We start from the raw sequence: 20,520 nt of genomic DNA on the forward strand, positions 1-20,520 counted from the left end.
CTGCATTTCGGCTTCGACGCACATATGTATGTCAGAGATGAATTGGCCAATCGCACAAGCCCTAATTTTACCATGTGCACCAATGAGCAAACAGGATATTTGAGATGAAGGTTAGTATCTGTCACCTTAGCACGCTGTGTTATGTCAAAGCACTGTCTTGTGTCGTTTATGCGCATTTAAGTGCGAGATATTATATATGAGACTATGTTACACCTGTTAAATATATGCTGGAAGCGTTACGCTTGAAGCAACTGAAGTGAGTAAACACTACTGTCCGTTGTTGTAGATATTATCTACAATTGCCTACCTCATGGTGAAAGTTTGGAAACGTCTCCCCAGCTTGCAACAATGTTGCCTCTGTCACAGTTCTTGAGATGGACCCTTCAACCTTCGATACGTTCTTCTGGGAGTCCAGGTCAGAATCGATACGATACGTGCCACTTTGAGCATATGCAGAATGTTGAATGCAACTTGCATTGATTAACTATCCACTGCACAAAAGTGTTTAAATGACCAAAAAAAACAGCAACAGCATGTTGCTGTAATTGGACTCCAGCAACCATCATATAATTGGAGAACTGTCACTCCATATTACTATAGGCCTAATCTAGATGAAAGTACACATCACATGGATTATTCACAGTAGCAGATTGTTTAGATTGGTTTTCCCATACCATCAGTCCTGTACCATTTGCATGCACCTTGTAAACCAGAGTCAATCAGAGTTGTGGTTGCAATTTTCACCATAACCCAACCAAAAGCACATCTCTGCAAGTATCCCCAGACTACTCACCCAGTGCCCCCCACCCCCCATATGGCAGAACCCCAATGGGTATTGGCAGAACTGTAAATCTGGAGGTCAGACGGAGGGGGAAAATCCTGCACCAAATTTGATCCAACAAGATCTGCAGTCAACTAATTGTAGCCTACACATGTCTTTGGGCAACATGCTCCAATTTGATCTACTGTGTCAGAGAGTATACAGGATGTGTTCGTTTGCTACACATGCTGCATTACAAATACATTATTTGAGTTGTTTAGGAGGTGAGGAGTGGGCGAGATGTTGAAAGAAGACCATATGAGTATTTCTCTCATTTCACATGAGGATGATGTCTTGTCCCTCGGGGAAAAACCAGGCTACATACGCCATGACATTTTATAGACCATCACGGATAGTGCAATTCCCAGAGTGAAAATGACATGTTGAACTTTGAAAATGGTGAGGACATTATTATGGTTAATTGTTTGGCTTAGCTATTTTTTGCATTATATTTGTCAAAAAGTGGTGGGGATAAACCAGGTTCATCTCAAAACTGGTATGGGCATGTTCCCACCATCCAAAATTACGCCCCCATGTTTGGACGATCCGATAGGTAAGTTATTCATTGAAAGCCCACCTGGGAAACTCCAACTCCCATTGTCATTGTGACACAGCATTCCACAGCACACAAGTGTTCACTGCACACAACGAAATTGCATTTTATGCCTCACCCGTGGAAGGGGGCAGCCCCCAATGGCGCCCCAAGGGAGCAGTTTGGCGGGACGGTACCATGCTCAGGGTACCTCAGTCATGGAGGAGGATGGAGGTGAGCATTGGTTAATTACTCCCCCCACCAAACTGGCGTGTCTCGGACCGTCAACCTTTGGGCTACGAGTCTGACATCCTACCGCTTACCCATGACTGCCCGTCATGGATATTTTGGGTGCAACTCTGCATAGCTCCAAGTGCTCCAACCCTGCTTTTCATTTTGGTGCTATTTGGGAAGCATGTGACTATATGCCACTTCAACATCCAGGCCAGAGCTTTCCATGAAATCCATTGGGTCTACTGTAGTGCCATCTATGACTATCTATGAGAACATACGCAGCATCAGAACTGCCTGTTACATTTGACTCACCAGACCACAGCCCTTCAGTCAGTTGAAATGCAAAGTCTGAATTTCCTTGTACTTAAAGTGTAGTTTTGTGGAATAACACTGGCGAGTGAAGGTTCTTGGCTGGAGGGTTATCTGAAGACCTTTCAAAGACATCCTGTTTAATAATGGTGTTTGGTTGGTTATAGTAACTCACATCAGTCCTATTTCACTAAACGATTGCCCTGTTTAGATACACACGAGAAATGAGACCTTTCCCTTCGTTCGTGCCTTTCGTTTGCACACAAACTGGGATTTTCTTTCAAAAACAACTCGGTAACACTTCATTTGACAGCGTCATACATATGAAAGAACCGTGTCATAACACTGCCGTGAGTCATGGAAATGTCATAAACATTATTATGACAATGTCGTGAACATTTTATTTCACATTTCATGACTGTTGTTATTGAGTGACATTCGGTTATGGTGAAGGCAACCCAAACAATGCCAAAGTTCGAAGATCCATGCACAGCTTCTAGGTGCTGGTAAACGCAAGAATATGCAATACTTCAAAAGGAAAAAGTTTACCGCACAATTGTTTGACTTTATGCTCTTTTATTCAGAGCGAACAACGCGTTTCGCCTCTGTGCGTCATCAGGTTCGCTCAGGCATCAGGCAACCCAAACAATATAAACTTTTCATGACCATATAACTTGTATGACTTTGACATAATGTTTATGACTGGTCCATGACTGTGTTATGACACTGTTTTGACACTATTATGACACTGTCATGTCATGCGAATGACACTGATGTCAAATAAACTGTTGCCAAAAAATCTTTCTAATAAGGTTCCCCGTTTGTATGCAAACTGAGAAAGAAAAGTCTTGAATGCCCCCACCCCCCCATGTACTTTTGATGACTCTCAACAGCGTATTAGTATGGATTCAACAATGGTGTGTGAAGTGATTTTGGAAAACTAGGGGAAAAAAAATCCAAATACCCTGCTATGTGTAAATGTAGTGTATACCCTCATTAATGCTGTTCCCAATCTGGTCCTTTTGAGCAGGTCTTTTGTGGTGTCCATGCAGAAATGTGTCTGTGAAAACTGGAGGACTGAAGAAGAAAAGTATTCCTGCCAGATACCTGGGCCAGCCCAGTCCTTACACCCATCCCCACCTCGTTAAACATGGTAAGTGCGATGGACTGCCAACAAGGACTTTACATGTAAGCTGTACTCTCTTTATTCTATAGAACTGCAACCCTCTCCTGGTCTTTCATGCTTTTGGAGTAAAACTTTTGCAAATGGTGAAGTATGCATAGGTCCGTCTGGAATTCACTCAATCCAGGAAGCATGTCAAAAGAAGCATGCCACTGCCCTTTTCTACTTAGATTAGTTACTGTTATAATGTGTGCTTTCCTTGAATACAGTCCTAAAGTCTCTTTGCCACTGTAACTAGACCGATAAGACATGATTCTAAAGTTAGGACATTTCTAATATGGCCCCTAGTGTCTGCTTGAATTAAACTCAAGGCCCTGTCTCTCAGCTACACTGCCACTTCTAGTTTATCTGAAGGCTATACTTAGAAGCATACACATTTATGAATCTTTTTGAAAACGCATTGGTTTTTGCCTTTCGTTTACACATAAATAGAGTTTTAGAATGTGCATATCAGAAATCCGGCTTTAAAAGTATCCCATTTAGTGGGCTAAAAAGCACCTGTCACAATGGAGTTTTTATTTTCATCCACATGCCGTGTTTACACGTAAACGGATTAAAAAAACATTTTAAAACATTTGCATACGTCTAAAACAGCTTCTTAAGCTATATGTTCCCGCCAATATGTTGCATTCCTCCAGTACCAACCTTTTCATCAGACAAGCCAATCCCAGTGCAAATGTTTCTCTGTCATTGTCCTGCCACTAATGGAATAAGCTACCAGTTACGGCAAGTGCAAGGACATCTCTTTCATCCTTGAAGAAGCTGGTGAAAAAAACTAAATCTACTCCTCCATAACCCTGTGCACTAACTTGCCATGCCTGCATACTTGGTGACTCCTCCACAAGTTTCACATTGGTGCAATTTGTTTTGTTTCTCTTTTTCTTTTCATTTGTATTACTTGTAAACTGTTGTGCTATGTATTTCCCCATACTCTGCATGTTGCCATGGGTGTCCTCTGTGTCAAATAGTTTGGATAAAAGCCTCTTGTAGTCTGCACTTCTCTTCATGAAAAAGAGTCATATGCAAACATGATATTAACTTGTGCATGGTGTGTGTGAGTGTGTGCTATCAAAGTATCTCTAATTAACATTTAGAGCATGTATGGGAGAGGTGTGAATAGGACAGAGATGCTATAGAGATGCCAAAGAAACACTGAGGCATACTACCATACACTTTCTGTGTGATCAAAGTGTTTGGAAGGCCTTTTGCACAAGCCTTTAGTAGTCCCGATGCCGATGTAAGGCAGGAAAACTAAAAGCTCAGAAAACATAGCACACTGAATACTGTTCAAGAAGTAAAGAGCTCCAAGAAATGAAAAAGAAAAAAGAACAGTATTTAGTGTGCAGAACTTTCTGAACTTTTAGTATTTTCTGTATGATATTTGGCATACTCTTCTCTAATACGCTCTGTGGGTCACATTATCTCTGCAATGACTGAAGAACAAAAAAAAGTATGGAAAATATTATAGCCTGACTTAAGGGAAAAAAGGACCCATATTTAAATATTTCGTCATATTTAATGTAAATATTTCATCATTCATATGCTGTTGATTGTATTATTCCATGCTGTTTGTGTAATTTGTAGAGTGACTTAGTTATTAATGTATAGGGCAGTGCTTATAGTACGTGATTTGAATCTGTAACCTGCTGATTTCAAATCACCATTTCACCATCATACTAAGCATTTCTCCATTCCTGCTCTAATCTAATGTTTGTGTCTGTGCGTCCACCATCAGGTGAGGTGACGCCCGGCCTGACCCAGACGGAGTATGCGCTGCGTCGCCAGCGGCTGGCCTCTCTGGTGGAGGCCCAGTCGGAGCGCTTGCGGGACGCCTCCTCGCCGGCCTCCTCCATCCCCTCCTCCAGCCACACCCATGTGCTCGTGGTCCTCTCTCACCCCACCCGCTACATGACCAACGACATCCCCTACCCCTTCCACCAGAACCAGGACTTCCTCTACCTCACCGGCATCCTGGAGCCAGACAGCGCGCTGGTGATGTACGGCACGGGCCGGCCAGACAACGCCATCCTCTTCGTGCCCCGCCGCGACCCGGCCAGGGAGCTGTGGGACGGCCCGCGCTCGGGGAAGGACGGCGCCGCCGCTCTGACAGGGGTGGACAGGGTGCAGAGCACAGAGGAGCTGGGCATCTTCCTCAGGAGTCTGAAAGGTGATGCACCGTCCGTCAGTAAACAATAATAGACAGCTCAGTCTTTTTTTTTAAAAAGATATTTTTTTATCTTTTTCGACTTTATTAGACATGACTTTGGTAGACGAGTGCCATACCGGTTGGCTACGGCAGGGCCACAGTTCAGTCTTTAATCTTTCTATTTCATGGCTTCAGCCATGGCACTGTACAGTTATGGGGCCCCAGGTTTGATAACGGCTAGATTCGAGGCAATTTTCTGATCCATTCTTATATCACTCACTCATTTCCTCTCACAGTCTCAAACTTTCCTGTCTGAATGAAGGTTTAAAAGCCCAAAATATACTCAAAGATCTCTGGCTCATAAGACATGTTAGGATTATATTCCAACATTCCCATTGGCTGTGGCGGCTGTTGCCGAACCTCATAGCTCATTTGCATAATATTTGCTCAAGTTCAACTACAAACTGTCGCCCACGATGCTCAAATCGCCCCTAGTCAACCGAATTGCTTTTGTCTCTTCGCTCGCCAGCGACTCAATACAAAGTCAGTTACTTCCGTTGCTGGTATCCCGCTTGTTGTATTTATGCGGTGAACTCATTTTGTTAACTGTTAAAAAGACCAAAACAGTTTCAGAGTTTGTAAGGCATAATGCTGCTGACACCGAGATTACTCATACTGTACGTGGCCAACACGGCTTACTTGCCAGGGATCCTTTAAAGCCCAAAACTTGGATTTAAAAAAGTGAAACAGTAAAGCCTGAAAAGGGCAGCTTTGACAGCTAAAAATGGTCAACCGAGTCTTTAATATTCCTATTTTATGTCCAAAACCTTTTGCAAAAAAAAGAAAAGTGAAACAAAACAAGTAAAAGTGCTTAGTAGACAAACAAGCCACTCTGATGGGAAACCTGTTCTTGCTCACCAAATGTTAGTTCATCTGTTTTTTTGTATGAAAGTGGTTTGTCACTGCTTTTTGTCAGCTTTATCCAAGTTTTAGCCAGTGTTGTAGCGGCACCTGCAGTGTACTCCCTTCGAAGTATTTCCTTCTTAAGCCTTCCTAAAACTGAAGGTTTCTGGGTGTTTTCAAAATTCCATATACTCCCTGCAGCCTTTTGTTAGGCCAGTGTGGTTTTGACACTTTGTCACAACTGTACTGTGTTAAAGACTACCTGCTGTTTCTTCCTTTGAGTAAAATTTGGCTGGTTCAAGAAGAAACAATCTGATTCCTGAAATGGCGTAGAGTTTAGTATGAGTTCAGAGTTTAGTCCATGCATGTCCTTATGTAGGTAAAAGTAAAAGTACTCTACTCTACATTATTAGGTAAGTTTAGTTCAAGGCCCCATTGTAGTTTACATACTTGTAACTGTAAAATATAAATCCAATACAAATACTTGAAATTAATGGTTATTCAGTAAATCATATCGCACCATGTTAAAATGCACCCATATGATGTATAAACCCAAGTCTTGTGGTTCTTAACCTGAGGTCCAGGCCCCCTCTAGGGGGGCACCAGAGATTGCAGGGGGTCCGCAGATTTTTTTTCTACATTGACCAAAGTTCTGCTTGAGAACATAATAAATAGGCCAAATTAAAAACCAAATTAAAACATACAAACTGTATTTTGGTCCCCATGTAAAGTCATGAAGGCTGATAAACCCATTTTGACCTGACAATGCCTGATAAACCCATTTTGACCTGACAATGCCTGATAAAAGGCCCATTTTTGGCCCAATGTGACATTATCTATATAGGCCCCTCAAACCTGAACATTGATTTCCAGAAAAAATGAACAGAATTGTCAGTGCTTACTTATATTTTCATGTCTTTGTCTCTATACCACGTACAGTGATGAAATAAAAAATCATAACTGAGGTTCACAAGGGCAAAAGCGCACTCTTCTCTATTCATCTTAGAAGCCGACAAATTCAATTTCTTCAAACATCGCTTGAATCCACTGATGTCTATCTATATGGGATCGTCAGATATGATATCTATATCAGAGAGAGTAGAGAGAGAGAGGTTCCATTGGCCCATTGTTTCCGGGTTCTATTATTGCAAGGGGAGGGAGGGAAATCCCCCTTTAGGCAGACCTAGGCAGACCTAAGGACTGTTCTATTCAATGCTAGGAGCATTATGACACGCCCCTTTAGGCAGACCGGAACCTGGTCACGTTAGGTGCCCATAGCAACCTATTATGTTGGCATATCTCTATATACTTAAATAATCTCTGTCTATATCTCAACTTCATTCTCATTTCCAATTAAATGTGAACCAATGTCCTCAATCAGGAAACATAAAAAGATGTAAAGCCTGCGTCGTGGAAAACCGCATGAACATTACTCCCGACGTTAATGGTAAATATTCTACACATAAATGAGGCAGCCGGCATGAAAGGTAAAACCACACATATGTGTCTTCCGGTCAAAATGGATTAATGTCTCAAGCAAGAGTCATTGTAATTAATCACATACATTTGTTAGTGCATACATGTGCAGGGTTAGAGGGGAGCGAATTTTCTCGTGCACAGAAAAAAGGTTGAGCCACTGTCTGACATCTGTCTGTGGAGATAGCCTGGTTGTACCAGCAGGTGGAGCTGTCAGTGAGACAAGTGAGACGCGTCTCTTGACTGATATCAGCATCACTTCCAGAGAGGTTACATTTGAATGGTGGCAGAAATTTGAATAGGTGCTAGAACACTCAGTCAGGTACACCTTTTCTTTGCTGATGTACAACAAAATACCGACACCATTCTAAAAAATCATAGATGATATAAGTTATGTCCTCTATATTCATCTCTAATTTCTTTCTTTCGTTTTGATTCTTTCTTTCTTTCTTTCTTTCTTTCTTTCTTTCTTTCTTTCTTTCTTTCTTTCTAGGGTTAGCATATGGCATTAAAAACACTCCTACTTACCCACTGTTTACATTACCACCTTTCACCTGTTGACGCACATCACATGGCACCACATGCATTTCCGTCTCACTTCTCACCTCCCTCCCCTGCGCTCATTTATTTGGGTCAAATCCTAATTTCTCTTGGTGACACTCACTGTGGTGTGAATCAGATCAGCAGTATCACTAATATATTTATAATTGTCCACACTGTACTCTACAAGTAATTATTTTCAAACACTCCAAATCTCTACAAGCTTTGGTTACTCTACTACACTGCAGTCATCTGTAGATGTAAAAACATATCCTTGTATGTACTCACTCTTGATATGACTACCTTGGGGGCGCTGTGGCGCAGCATGCTAAGCCCCCCACGCTTGGGCTTACACTGCCCACAGGGATCCCGGTTCAAGTCTCTCCGGGGTCATTTCCCGTCCCTGCCCCATCTCTCTCTCCCAATTATTTCCTGTCTACTCTCACACTGTCCTCATATGAGGTCGCTGAATACGTTTCGTCATGGATTTATTCGCTCTGCACGTGACATTGACATGTTTGATTTAGATAATCACATAACAGCTCTGGCTTGTCAGCCTGGGACCAATTGATTTTCGCAGAACCGCGTCATAGCTCATCACCATAATATTAGCTCGACTTAAATCGCTGAAATTCCCTCTGGTCGCTCAGGTCGCTTCGCTCCTGGTGATTTTGCTTCGATAGCTTTATTCGCTGACCCACCATACAGAAATAATGCCTTCCGTCGCTCAGGTAGTGGAGATCACTCTCGGTGTACACATACGTAGCTTTATGTTGCAAGCTGTGTCCATTGTTGGTGTAAGATTCCAGTTTTTTGTTTTAAGGAAATGTTTTTGTATTCCTTTATTTTGAAATGAGAGGGAGAGAGTGACAGGAAATTGGGGGGAGGGATGGGGGAAGTGATAAAAAGCATGGCACAGCATCTTGGCCCACTGAGCCACAGCACCCTGCCTTACTTTACATTTAGCAGTACCTTTGTTGGGGAGGTTGAGGGCCTTGTGCTTAACTCGAGCTACTATAGTTATGTAGGTAGATCCATTTGTTTTTGAACCCATATGAGCCTCTACTCTCTGCTCTTGTGTCTCAGGCAGCACGGTGTGGTACGACAGCTCTCAGCCCTGTCACCCGCGGATTCACCAGACTCATGTGCGGCCCCTGCTGGAGGGCGGGGCGGAGGTGCGCTTCCTACGGCCCCTCACGCACTCGCTGCGCGCCGTCAAGAGCCCCGCAGAGGTGGCCCTTATGAAGCAGGCCGGAGCCATCACCGCTAAGGTAAGATTCTCCCTCTCATGACATCACCACTAACGTAGGGTCTCCCTCTAGTGACATCACCGCTAACGTAGGGTCTCCCTCTAATGACATCACCGCTAAGGTAGGATTCTCCCTCTCATGACATCACCACTAAGATAGGGTCTCCCTCTAATGACATCACCACTAAGGTAGGGTCTCCCTTTGATGACATCACCACTAAGTTAGGGTCTCTCTTTAATGACATCACTAAGGTAGGATTCTCCCTTTAATGACATCACTACTAAGGTAGGAGTCTTCTCCCTCATGACATCATCAGCACTAAGGCAGAGATGGTTTGGTAAGGAGACGGGTCAGTGGTGTAAGCGTCCATAGAAATTAACGGTGAAGATTCTTAACGCAAATACTGTATGGCGTCTACCCGCACATCTCCCACCTTTCTGGCAACAAGAGCCAATTGCCTGCTGAGCTGCACTGTCATTGATCCTATTATCTGGCTGCATCTGCACATGCGTAGTTGTGAAAAGCTGTCGCTCCCGTGCCGTTATGGAACTACTGCGTCTGCGCTCTGTCAAAAAATAATGTGAGAAAAGTGGTTTAAAAAGCTTTATTTTCACTCGCATGACACACTAAGCATTCTAGATTGATCAACTTTTCACGGCGGTTTCAACCATATGGTTTTCACAACCGTTAGGTTCCCTTCCGTCCTATACTCAGTTTCTCCATTCATTTTTCCCATTGACTCTCATATTTGGTCTTACTAATCGCGAAATAGCACCCCGAAGGTGTCGCCAAGATGGCGGCCGTGTGTCATAACTTAATATAGGAAGTAACTTTGACTAAGGTAGGATTCTCCCTCTAATGACATCACTGTTCAGGTAGGATTCTCCCTCTAGTGACATCACCACTAAGATAGGGTCTCCCTCTAGTGACATCACCACTAAGGTCAGATTCTCCCTCTAGTGACATCACCTCTAAGATAGGGTCTCCCTCTAGTGACATCATCACTAAGGTAGGATTCTTCCTCCATTGACATCACCACTAATAGCTCATGCGCCAAAGTCCAGAACTCGGTTGTCACATGAGCAGTGTCCTCAGCTGTCTCGAGAGGTCCCGAGATGAAGGCACCATAAGATAGGGTCTCCCATTAATGACATCACCACTAAGGTAGGATTCTTCCTCCATTGACATCACCATTAATGGTGCATTCCCCGAGGGTGGGAGATGGAATATTTCTGACCTCCTACATGCTGAAATGCATTGGAACGCCTGTTGAAGCGGAATGTTCAAGTCGCAAGCTGGGGCCAAGTCGAAGTACCCCGACTTTGAAATCGTGACGTCAACACAGCAATGACAGTGCACAGCATGGGTGCACAGTGATTGAACTAGTTCAAGTTTGACTTGCTGGTTGGAACGCTTTCAAGTGGGAGTTTTGGTGCATTCCCCAGAGGTAGGAGCTTCCTAGTAGGCAACAAGGAGGCAGCTACCTCCCACTTGAAAGAGTTCCAACCAGCAAGTCAAACAAACTACAAACATGGAGGGACAAAAACTACATATCCACTTCTCAAAGATGTCAGCAATGTAAACAACATCATGCGTTATTTTCATTTAGCCGCATTTCATCTTTGAAAGACGAAATGTCAATATAACTACACCTAAGAAAAGTTAACAGGCTGTTTTGTAACTGTTAATCTGTCTGAATCAACTTTATTTGTCCATAAAATGGTGCAACATAAACTATTCCTAACACTGTGCGCTGCCATTGCTGTGATGACATCACGATAGTCAATGGGGCGAAGTCGGTTTGCTTCGCTTTTGCCCCAGCTCGCGACTTGAACATCCCGCTTCAACAGGCGTTCCAATGCATTTCAGCAAGTAGGAGGTCAGAAACATCCCATCTCCCAGCCCTGGGGAATGCACCATTAGCTGCCTCCTGGTTGCATATTGGGAAGCTCCTACCGCCGGGGAATGCGAGATATGATAGGTTCTCCCTCTAGTGACATCACCAGTAAGATAGGGGGCTTTTCTCAAAGTCTAGTGTGCGTCCTTCGAAGTATATCAGCCTTTGTAATCACACCCAGTGATTGGATACTCTTTGGTGAACTCTGCGGACTCGGAGTATCCAATCACTGGACATGACTAATTAGGCTGACACACTTCCAAGGCTCATACACTTGACATTGGGAAATGGTGAGGGTCTCCCTCGAGTGACATCACCACTAAGGTAGGATCTCCCTTTAATGACATCACTGTTCAGTTAGGATTCTCCCTCTGACACCAACAATCAAGTAGGCTTCTTTCTAGGTTCTCTTCATCGTCTCTGCCTCTCCCTCTAATGGCATCACTGCTCATGTAGCTTTCTCCCTCGAATGACCTTGCTGTTCAGGTAGTGTTCTCCTCCACCACTCACATCACCTTTAAAGTAGTGTCCTCCTCCACAAAACAGGGGTGCATTTCTCAAAAGCATTAGCAACTTGAGTAGTTGCCAATGGGAAATTGCATTGCAAACAGCAAAGTAGCTAATGTAGTTAGCAACTATGTTTTCGAGAAATGCACCCCGATCATTTTGATAGTCCAGCCCTCCATCATATTGTTGCTCAATAATCACTGCTCTTATTCCAATCACATCACTACTCAGGTATGGTTACATTATCCTTTAAATTCATCTGAGACACGTTATCCAAAGAGTTTTATTGTAAGGAAATGAACTTCTATGAGCTTGAAAGACGTTTAGTTCCTCATTCGAGGTGCTTTCATCAGGTCTGTTTCATGTACTGAAGAGGTGATGTCAGTGTGCTTAGGTAGGCCTCTCACGTCATCTTTCAGGTAGGTTCCCACGCAGACATGCCCCCCCATCCCAAAATTGTACCCCTGTATTAACAGTAAAAGTATTCATGTAAGGGATCAATTACAATGACACTTGCTGAAGACATTAATCAATAACTTAACATGGGAGTCAAAAATATGTTTTTTTTTTTGTTTAAATTTTGTTTACCTTGTTAAATGTTGTGTTGGGATTCTGTTGGCTGTCTGCCTAATCATAATGTTCACTACAAGTATAGTTTTGGTTACAACTTCAACGCAGACAAAGTTACATGGACCCTCTTAACTTTTAAGATGTTGTCATGGTTTAGCCATTTTTGCATCAGATTTTTGCAACGATTTTACATCTGGCATATTTTAGCTCTGCGCTTTGTGTGTTAGTGAAATAGTGCTTAATGATATTTTTTCTGTGTGTGTGCAAATGATTTTTAATAATGAATATGGTAATGAGATTCTGGTGACTGTCGAACACCAAGTTAATAACATTTATCAACTGAAGAAGTAATGGAGCTCGAATGATGATTTTACTACGCTAACTAGTTTGTCTTCTTCTTCTTCTTCTTCTTCTTCTTCTTCTTCTTCTTCTTCTTCTTCTTCTTCTTCTTCTTCTTTTGACATTGTCTGTTTTCCCGCCAATGGTGTGTTCGTGAATGTGTGCGTGTATGTGTGTAGTCTGCCATGGGAGCCGAACACACACCAAATCCTTCTTTTGGGGAAACACACATACACACACACACACACACTCGCGCAAGCACACACACACACACACACACACACACACACACACACACACACACACACACACACACACACACACACCATATACAGTTAGGCCCATAAATATTTGGACATCTGCACAATTTTCATCTTTTTGGTGCTGTACGCCATCCCAATGGATTTGAAATGAAACAAACGAGATTGACAATAACAGCAGACTTTCAGTTTTAACATGAGGGCGTTGGCGTACAAATCGGGTGAACTGTGAAGGAATTACGACAATTTCAATCAGTGCCTCCCAATTTTTGAGGGACTCCATATTAGGGTTTTTTCCTTCAGTTTTGCCTCCCGCAAGTGAAATGCTTACTCAATCGTACTCAGGTGAGGTGATTGACTGGGCCATTGCATAGTATTCCACTTTTTTTGGGGTAGAAATGGCTTAGTGGCTTTCACATGAAGCTTTGGGTCATTGTCCATCTGCACTGTGAAGTATTGTCCAATGAGTTCAGAACCATTAGGTTTAATATGACATGATATTACTGCCAGAAAATCTTCCAAATTCATACTGCGACTTTCGTTGGTAGTCATTATCATCAATAAATACAAGGGGGAAATCATATTGACAGATATGCATGTCCTCACCAAAGAAGGTGGATCTAACAAGAAGCGTCATTTTGTTTCTTTCCAGGTATCCACTTTATGTCGGGTGAACGCCCCTTTAAGAGACCTTCGGTTAGGAGACCTTTGGAGTCCTGAGGTTATGAATCAATGTAGTCCCCTTAGCGCTGTAGATGGCGATAACGCACGTCTTGCGCAAACACCTCAAAAAGAGAAGAAGAAGTAGGGGACAACGCCCCCTTAGGAGACCCAACTTGAGCACACGCTTTTGCATTGAGTGGGCGTGTTTTGCGATATCTTGATCTGATTCAGTATTTTTGCCCACACCATGGCACTACCATCACCATGATTCACTGATTGGGTGGTATGTCTTGAGCATGAGCAGTTCCTTTCCTGCTCTCTATACTCTTTTCTTCCCATTACTCTTGTCCAAGATGATTTTGTCTCCTCTGTCCATATGATGTAGTTCAAGACCTACTAAGTCTTTTTAGAGGTTGCTTGGCAAAGCCGAATCTGGTATTGCTATTTCTGATGCAAACAATTGTTTACATCTTTTAGTGAACCCTCTGTATTTCCTATGGTGAAGTGTTCCTGAATGTTCTTGATCTTGGTCTTGATTGCTGCCTTGAACATGTATCTACCTTCCTCCTGGACACTGTTCTACATCTGGCCAACTGTTGGCAGAGGTTTTTGTTCAGCAGATACAGAATGTTGTCTGTCATCCACAGCATTTGTTTTCCATGTCTGCCAGGTAATTTGGTGTTGCTCTGGTATTGCTTTTCTCCAATATTCTGAACTCTTGAATTAATCACATTCAATGTTTCCCCATTTCTCAAATGGGTTTGTTTTGATTTTTCAACCTAATGATGCTTAGGGCCAAAACATACCAAGGCGGAACGGAACGGTCCCGGGACGAACGCGGTCTTTCTGCTTGTTTTGGCCGGCGTGTTTTTCTCTGCCTTTCACACTGACAGCGTCGGCGTGCGCGGCCAGTCCTATTCAAAACCCTCCCCACAGCCAAAGCTAGCATGCTACTTTGCCATTCATTTGAATGAGACACCGCCGGTTGCCAGCGTGAAAAATACGCTCAAGTTCTATTTTCCAAATGCAGCGTGGCGCGGAGCCGGCTCCCGCGCCGCTGACGCCCGACTACCGCCGGTTGGTGTGTAAGGACTGATAAAAAACGCGGCCGTTCCGCGACGCTTTACCGCCCTGGTGTGTAAGACCCCTTACAGCACTGATGGTGACAGGAAGACTTTGGATCTCATGGAGTTTCCGTAATATATGGAAATGCAAATTAAACTCTTAAAATGAACTCTAAGACCTTTTATTGACGTCTTGGTGATGCTGTAATAAGGGAATAACACACACCCGACTGGAGAATAGCTGAGCAGCCTGCTGTCTAATTACTTTTGATCCCTTGAAATGTGGGCAACAAATACGAAAACTGTTGCTATTTCAATCATGTTAATGTGATTTGGATGTTAAAACTCTCACATTAACGCTGAGAGTCTCCAGTTAATGCACAGTTTGTTTGTTTTATCTGAAATCCATTGTGGTTGGGTATAGGGTGGAAAAGGATGATCATTGTGTTGCTGTCCAAATATTTCTGGCCCTAACTGTATGTCGCTTGACATAAAAAATCCCCCATAGTGTTGGTCAGAGTTCCAGGTTCCCATTTCCGATTGCGCTTGTTTGTGTGGATAACTGGCATGAATGAAATGTTGCTTTTGATGTACAGTGTAGGGTTTTGCTGTACATGTTTGTATGTCTATAACAACCTCTCTTGAAGTCAAGCAGCATGGTACAGTGATGAGGAAAACAAGGCCGACAGGCGGACAACAGATGCGTCCCTCTATGCCAGTTCCAACTATGCCATTTTTCCCCCCAAACGCCCCCCTGGCCTCCTCCTAGCCTGTCAACGCCCCCCGAGGATCATCATGGACACTCCAAATATTGTGGCAGGCAGCAAGGCAGCAAAATGGCGAGACATGGCTTTATTTTTTTGCAGTTTAGGGTATAATAAGCTTATCATCATTCTTGGATTTGGAAAAGAACCATAGGCTATGATTTGAAATTTCACATGTGTATTGTATATGTATAGCCTAGATGAAGTAGGCTACATTACAAATTACCAGACATTTATTAGGCCTAACAACCTTTAGTATCACGCCATTTCAGCATTATGTGCATGTGGGAAAGATCTAAACATCGACAAATAATAAATAAATAAAACCGTTTTGGGTGAATCATGCGCTTATGGGTTGACCCTTTAGGTGAATTATGGACTTTTTTTTCAATACCAGCTTCAAGGCACAAAGCAGTGAACTTCCGTGCCAGAGTTTATCAAATGCACACGACTGCAAAGCAATTACGAAAAGACGCGTTCTCTCCTGTACTCTCTCTGAGCGCAACGAAAAGCACCATTGCCCTTCCAAATGGCAGTTGGTTTGATTTTTTAAACTCACTGCAGCATTATTTTTAAAAACACGCATTTTGTGCATTAATAACGTGAAACTCAATTACCCAGAATGCTGCACGTGAGCTCTCTACCCGATTCTGGAAAACAAACATGGCGGCAACTCGCTTTACCAGAAATATTTACTACCTTAATAATGTGTTAATCCGACGCTAGATTTCTTAACTGATGAAAATCGAAGGCAGAAATCAACCTTGTAGTGTCTAAATATGAGGTCGATTGGTCTATTTGTGGCGTACATCACGATCGGCTGAGTTGTTGGCCTCACGTTTGTCAGTTAGCATGTGGCTAGGCTACTTTTCGCCAACGTTAGCATCCGGTTTAGTATAGAAAGGCTATGCTTGCACGCATTCGCTCCGTAGTCTGCCGCCTTGTGGCCACAGGAAGGAACAATTTAAAGAAAGCGTTTCAGACGAACTGTAGCAACCCAATGTAAGTAGGCGGCTGGATGTGAGTGCCCGGATATCCGCCCGAGTATTTGCATGCATTTGCATTCATTTCCGCCATCAGGAATGCTTTGCGGTACCACAGCTACCCTATGTGAGTCGCGCTGTGTCGCCTGACTGTCCCTTCTATAATATGATTGAAGCCTACCGTAACAACTCGGCCTCGGTCCCCGCGGCAAATATCCACCACACCACCACGGGTCCTCTGGTGTTGTGACCGTTTTAGGATCTTTTTTTCATATCCAATACTTGCACATTAAGAATTCCATCATGGATGTTTAAACGATATGTGCGAATGCAGTCATGTTGAATTTAGGGTGGCCAAACCATGCCATGTCATGAAGAACGTGCATCACATTATTTAAACAGCTCGTGTAAACGGTTATCCTGAGTGCCCGTGTCTTTTTTCAGATCGGAGGCTTGATTAGCAAAGATATGGGAGAGAAATTAGTTGTGCGTGCGCACACGTCTGCACAATATCCACCGGACACGAAGTTACTGGCTCCAATATTTCAGCGTCCCGCTTGATTCTGTACCGACACTTTTAAGTTTACGTAGCACAATCAAATGAATAGGCTATGTCTAAATTATAGGCTCTAGTCTCCAATGTGCCTAGTTTCACGTGTTCTTGGCATCAATCTGCACAATAGGCCTATGCGGCATAACTTTTCGAGGGCTACATTTAGACCGGGTAAAGTAGACCTATCGAGCATGGTCTGTCCCTTCAATAATATTAAGAGTGTCCCGTAACAACTCGGTCTCGGCCCCCGCCGCAAGTATCCTCCACCACGAAGGTCCTCTGATGTTGTGACCGTTTTAGGATATTTTCATATAATACAGAAATAAGAGCGTGCGCGCGCGCCTCTGACTGTATCTAGACACGGAGGGAGAATGGCTCCAATATTTATATTCAGCGCCCAGTTTAATTCTGCACTGACACTTTTAAATGTTATGCCCAGATATTCTTTTAACTTGTTAGATATCCTGATATTATGTTTCACTAATGTAAGGAGTAAAACTCAGAAACTTCCCGGGTGCTAGCTACATTTAGACTGGGTAAACTCGTGACTTTAATGCCTTCCGAAACGGGCTATTCCAGTGTCTATTTTAGACTATAGCCTGGTGCAAAACTTTTTATTTAACATTGCGAATGGGCAGGATGATTTGCTTAGACACGCACGTGCTTCAGAGCAGCTAGAACTGTGCAAGGTGACTGCTGCAGTTTTCAGCTCAGTCCTCCTGGATAATAAACACAATGCCGACGAGAAAGTAACGCCGTTATCTTTTGATGAATTCCCTTTGGGTGCCCGGTTGAGACAGTTTAATTTTCACACCCAAATCAATTCGGTTTTAAGTTAGGCCTATAATTTCATTGTATACTTTTTTTTATTATTTTGATGTCACAGGGCCTATTCTTTTGATTGGGAGATCAAGTAACTTTCTGGTGTCGCCGTTTCGGCGATGAGCGGTGGGCTCTTTACGCACGGCACCTATGTCCCTTCCATCTTCAAGGAACTTTCTGGTGTCGCCGTTTCGGCGATGTGCGGTGGGCTCTTTACGCACGGCACCTATGTCCCTTCCATCTTCAGTCAGACTCAAATCGGACCGAAATCAAGTAGCTGAGGTTAAACGGTCGTAAATACACGACCGAACGCGAGTAGCTGAGGTAAAATAGACGTAAATACTCGGGCGGATATCCGGGCACTCACATCCGGCAGCCTACTTACATTGGGTTGCTACACGGACAACAATTGAATGAAAGCGTTTCAGACGGACGGAAATGTAATGAAAGCGTTTCAGACGGACGGACGGACGGACGGACAGACAGACCCTGTTATAGAGATGCTGGACGCATCTAAAAACACTGAGAAGATACAGTGGTATGAGAAAGTTTGGGCACCCTTTTGGAAAACCATTACATCTGTTAATCTCTTGTTGAGCTTTTTAAGTGGTCACTTAATTTCAACATGTTAAATTGTAGGGAAAAAGAGACATTTCAGCTGTGAAATAATTTTAATAGGTGTCACAGAAACAATTTTATGTGGATTTAAACAAAAATGGGCATTTGCATAAATATGGGCAACCCAAAGAGAGTATACCAATAATATGAAGTAGAGCTCACCTTTGCAGCACAAACTTGTTTTAATGACTTTGGAAGCCCTTCACTAACAAGGACAGATATGATTGGTCATTAAAATGTTATTTATCATACGTAATAGCAGACTAGGCTTGTCCTAAGTTCTGTCTTGTAGAGTGGCAATATAGTGGGCTCTGAATAACTCTTGCTGAATTCAAACAAAGATAGTTCATTACTATGAATAATGAGAAAGGTACACAAAGTTATCGGGAAGTCTTGGACAATGTTTCTCCACAGCCAGAAATGGAAATCCATGGGCATGGAAAGCCACGGGAATGGTCCTTGTGAAAGGAAAATGTAGTTTACTGAAAAATTGTTAAAAAGGCATGGGTAAAGAATGGTAAGAATGGTAACAGGCACACTATAGAACACCTCGATAGAACTACAAGAATATAGCTGCTGATAGTACAGACTTAGTCATGGGTCCTTCCTCGTATACTTTTCACAAGGCAAAGGGTCATTGTGTGGGTGATGCATAAAAAGGCTTTCCTGTGTATTCATTAGAAATAAGGTGTATAACTGGTGCAAAAAGCATATCTGGACAAAAAAGCATTCTCATACCACTGTACGTATATCTTCATGTCAATTTTGCCTGTCCCATTTCTCTTCACTTCACACACAGACTTTGTTTGGAGTGGACGTTCAAAGTGAGACATTGTTCTTCCACAAAGAGAACGTTATTAGTGGTTTCAAGCTTAGCCTACAAAATGGGACACTGCTTAATTGTGATCATGATGATAATCATTAAAAGGGGGGAAATGTCTAGAAGGCATTAATCAGATCAATCCTTTTGCCACCACTGATTTCAATCTTAGTTGTGTTCATTCACAAAAGGGTGACCCACTGAGGGTCTGACCGTTATAAAGATTTGAGTTGTGAGTTAGTATTTTTGGGGTGCTTTTTGCTTCTTTATTATGATAGGCTTAGGCTAGTGAACATGAACAATATTTAGGCCATTATAAAATATAGCAGTTTTGATATTACATTCTAATATTTTAATATTACATAATGAACTTGCATGATTGTTGTATTCCAAAATGTTTTTGTACTTTACAGAGCTAGAAAACAGCTTTCAGACATCAAAACCAGCACTTCAGTTGATAAACCAACACAACTTAAATTGACTCATAATGAAGCATGAACGACGTATAGTGTCCTGCACTCTTGCTGAACACTTTGTTAATCCGTTTCTTCCTTAAAGGTGGTTGTGCAGGTTAAGCACCTCCAAGGATGACTAATAGGTACTTAAAACACTCAAGATATATATACAATTGACAAATTCTCTGAAATGGTGTTGGTGTCCATGTATTAACGTTTATTTATTTAAAGGGGCTAATCACGGTCCCGAGTCAGCCTATGCGAGTCATTAGTGAACGATGGCTCTCGCGACCACTCCCACGGTCCGCTGTCAGAAAACCCCACATGCAACTTTTGACAGCTATGTCTGAACGAGTGTTGTGGGAAACACACTCAGATTTATATCAACTGCTGGCAATCCGTGATGAAAAACTGTCTCACAGCTCGTTTATTTAAACAGCATTTTTCATTACTGTGTAGATTTTGAATAGTAATGGTGGGGTGGCGTCCGCGCCAATGTCTTATCCTGAGCGTATCGCTCGGTGCGTTTGAACTGGGAACACTGATGATGGGCCAGACCCGAAACGTTTATCCCCTGTCTGTCGGTTTTATTTACTTTTTTCGGCTTTGTTTAATGCAGTTTTTGATTCTGCATTCAGCTCCAGTGTGCGACTCCTCTCTTCCTTTTCATGTGTAGATTTTGAGACAGGTATGCCACGGGCACCTCGCAAACGATGTCATCCTACATTGTGCCCCTTGAACAGAATTTAGTAATCAGCGGCTATTTCTTGATTCGGCGAAAGATGGCGACTAAAGCAGTTGAAATAGTGCTC

General features: G+C 42.8%; 1 protein-coding gene across 1 annotated transcript in view; it reads left to right on the top strand.

Moving 5' to 3' along the window:
- The first annotated feature begins 86 nt into the window (after positions 1-86).
- Positions 87-20,520, top strand: part of xpnpep3 (X-prolyl aminopeptidase 3, mitochondrial) — a 55,777-nt gene continuing 35,343 nt past the window's right edge. The window contains exons 1-4 of the mRNA XM_063222470.1: positions 87-415; positions 2,926-3,048; positions 4,814-5,245; positions 9,230-9,414. Of these exons, the coding sequence (XP_063078540.1) occupies positions 349-415; positions 2,926-3,048; positions 4,814-5,245; positions 9,230-9,414 (807 nt within the window). The 5' untranslated portion in view covers positions 87-348. The remainder of the gene's footprint in view (positions 416-2,925; positions 3,049-4,813; positions 5,246-9,229; positions 9,415-20,520) is intronic.

This window comes from Engraulis encrasicolus, chromosome 2 (assembly GCF_034702125.1).
Source record: "Engraulis encrasicolus isolate BLACKSEA-1 chromosome 2, IST_EnEncr_1.0, whole genome shotgun sequence".
Classification (NCBI taxonomy): Eukaryota; Metazoa; Chordata; class Actinopteri; order Clupeiformes; family Engraulidae; genus Engraulis; species Engraulis encrasicolus.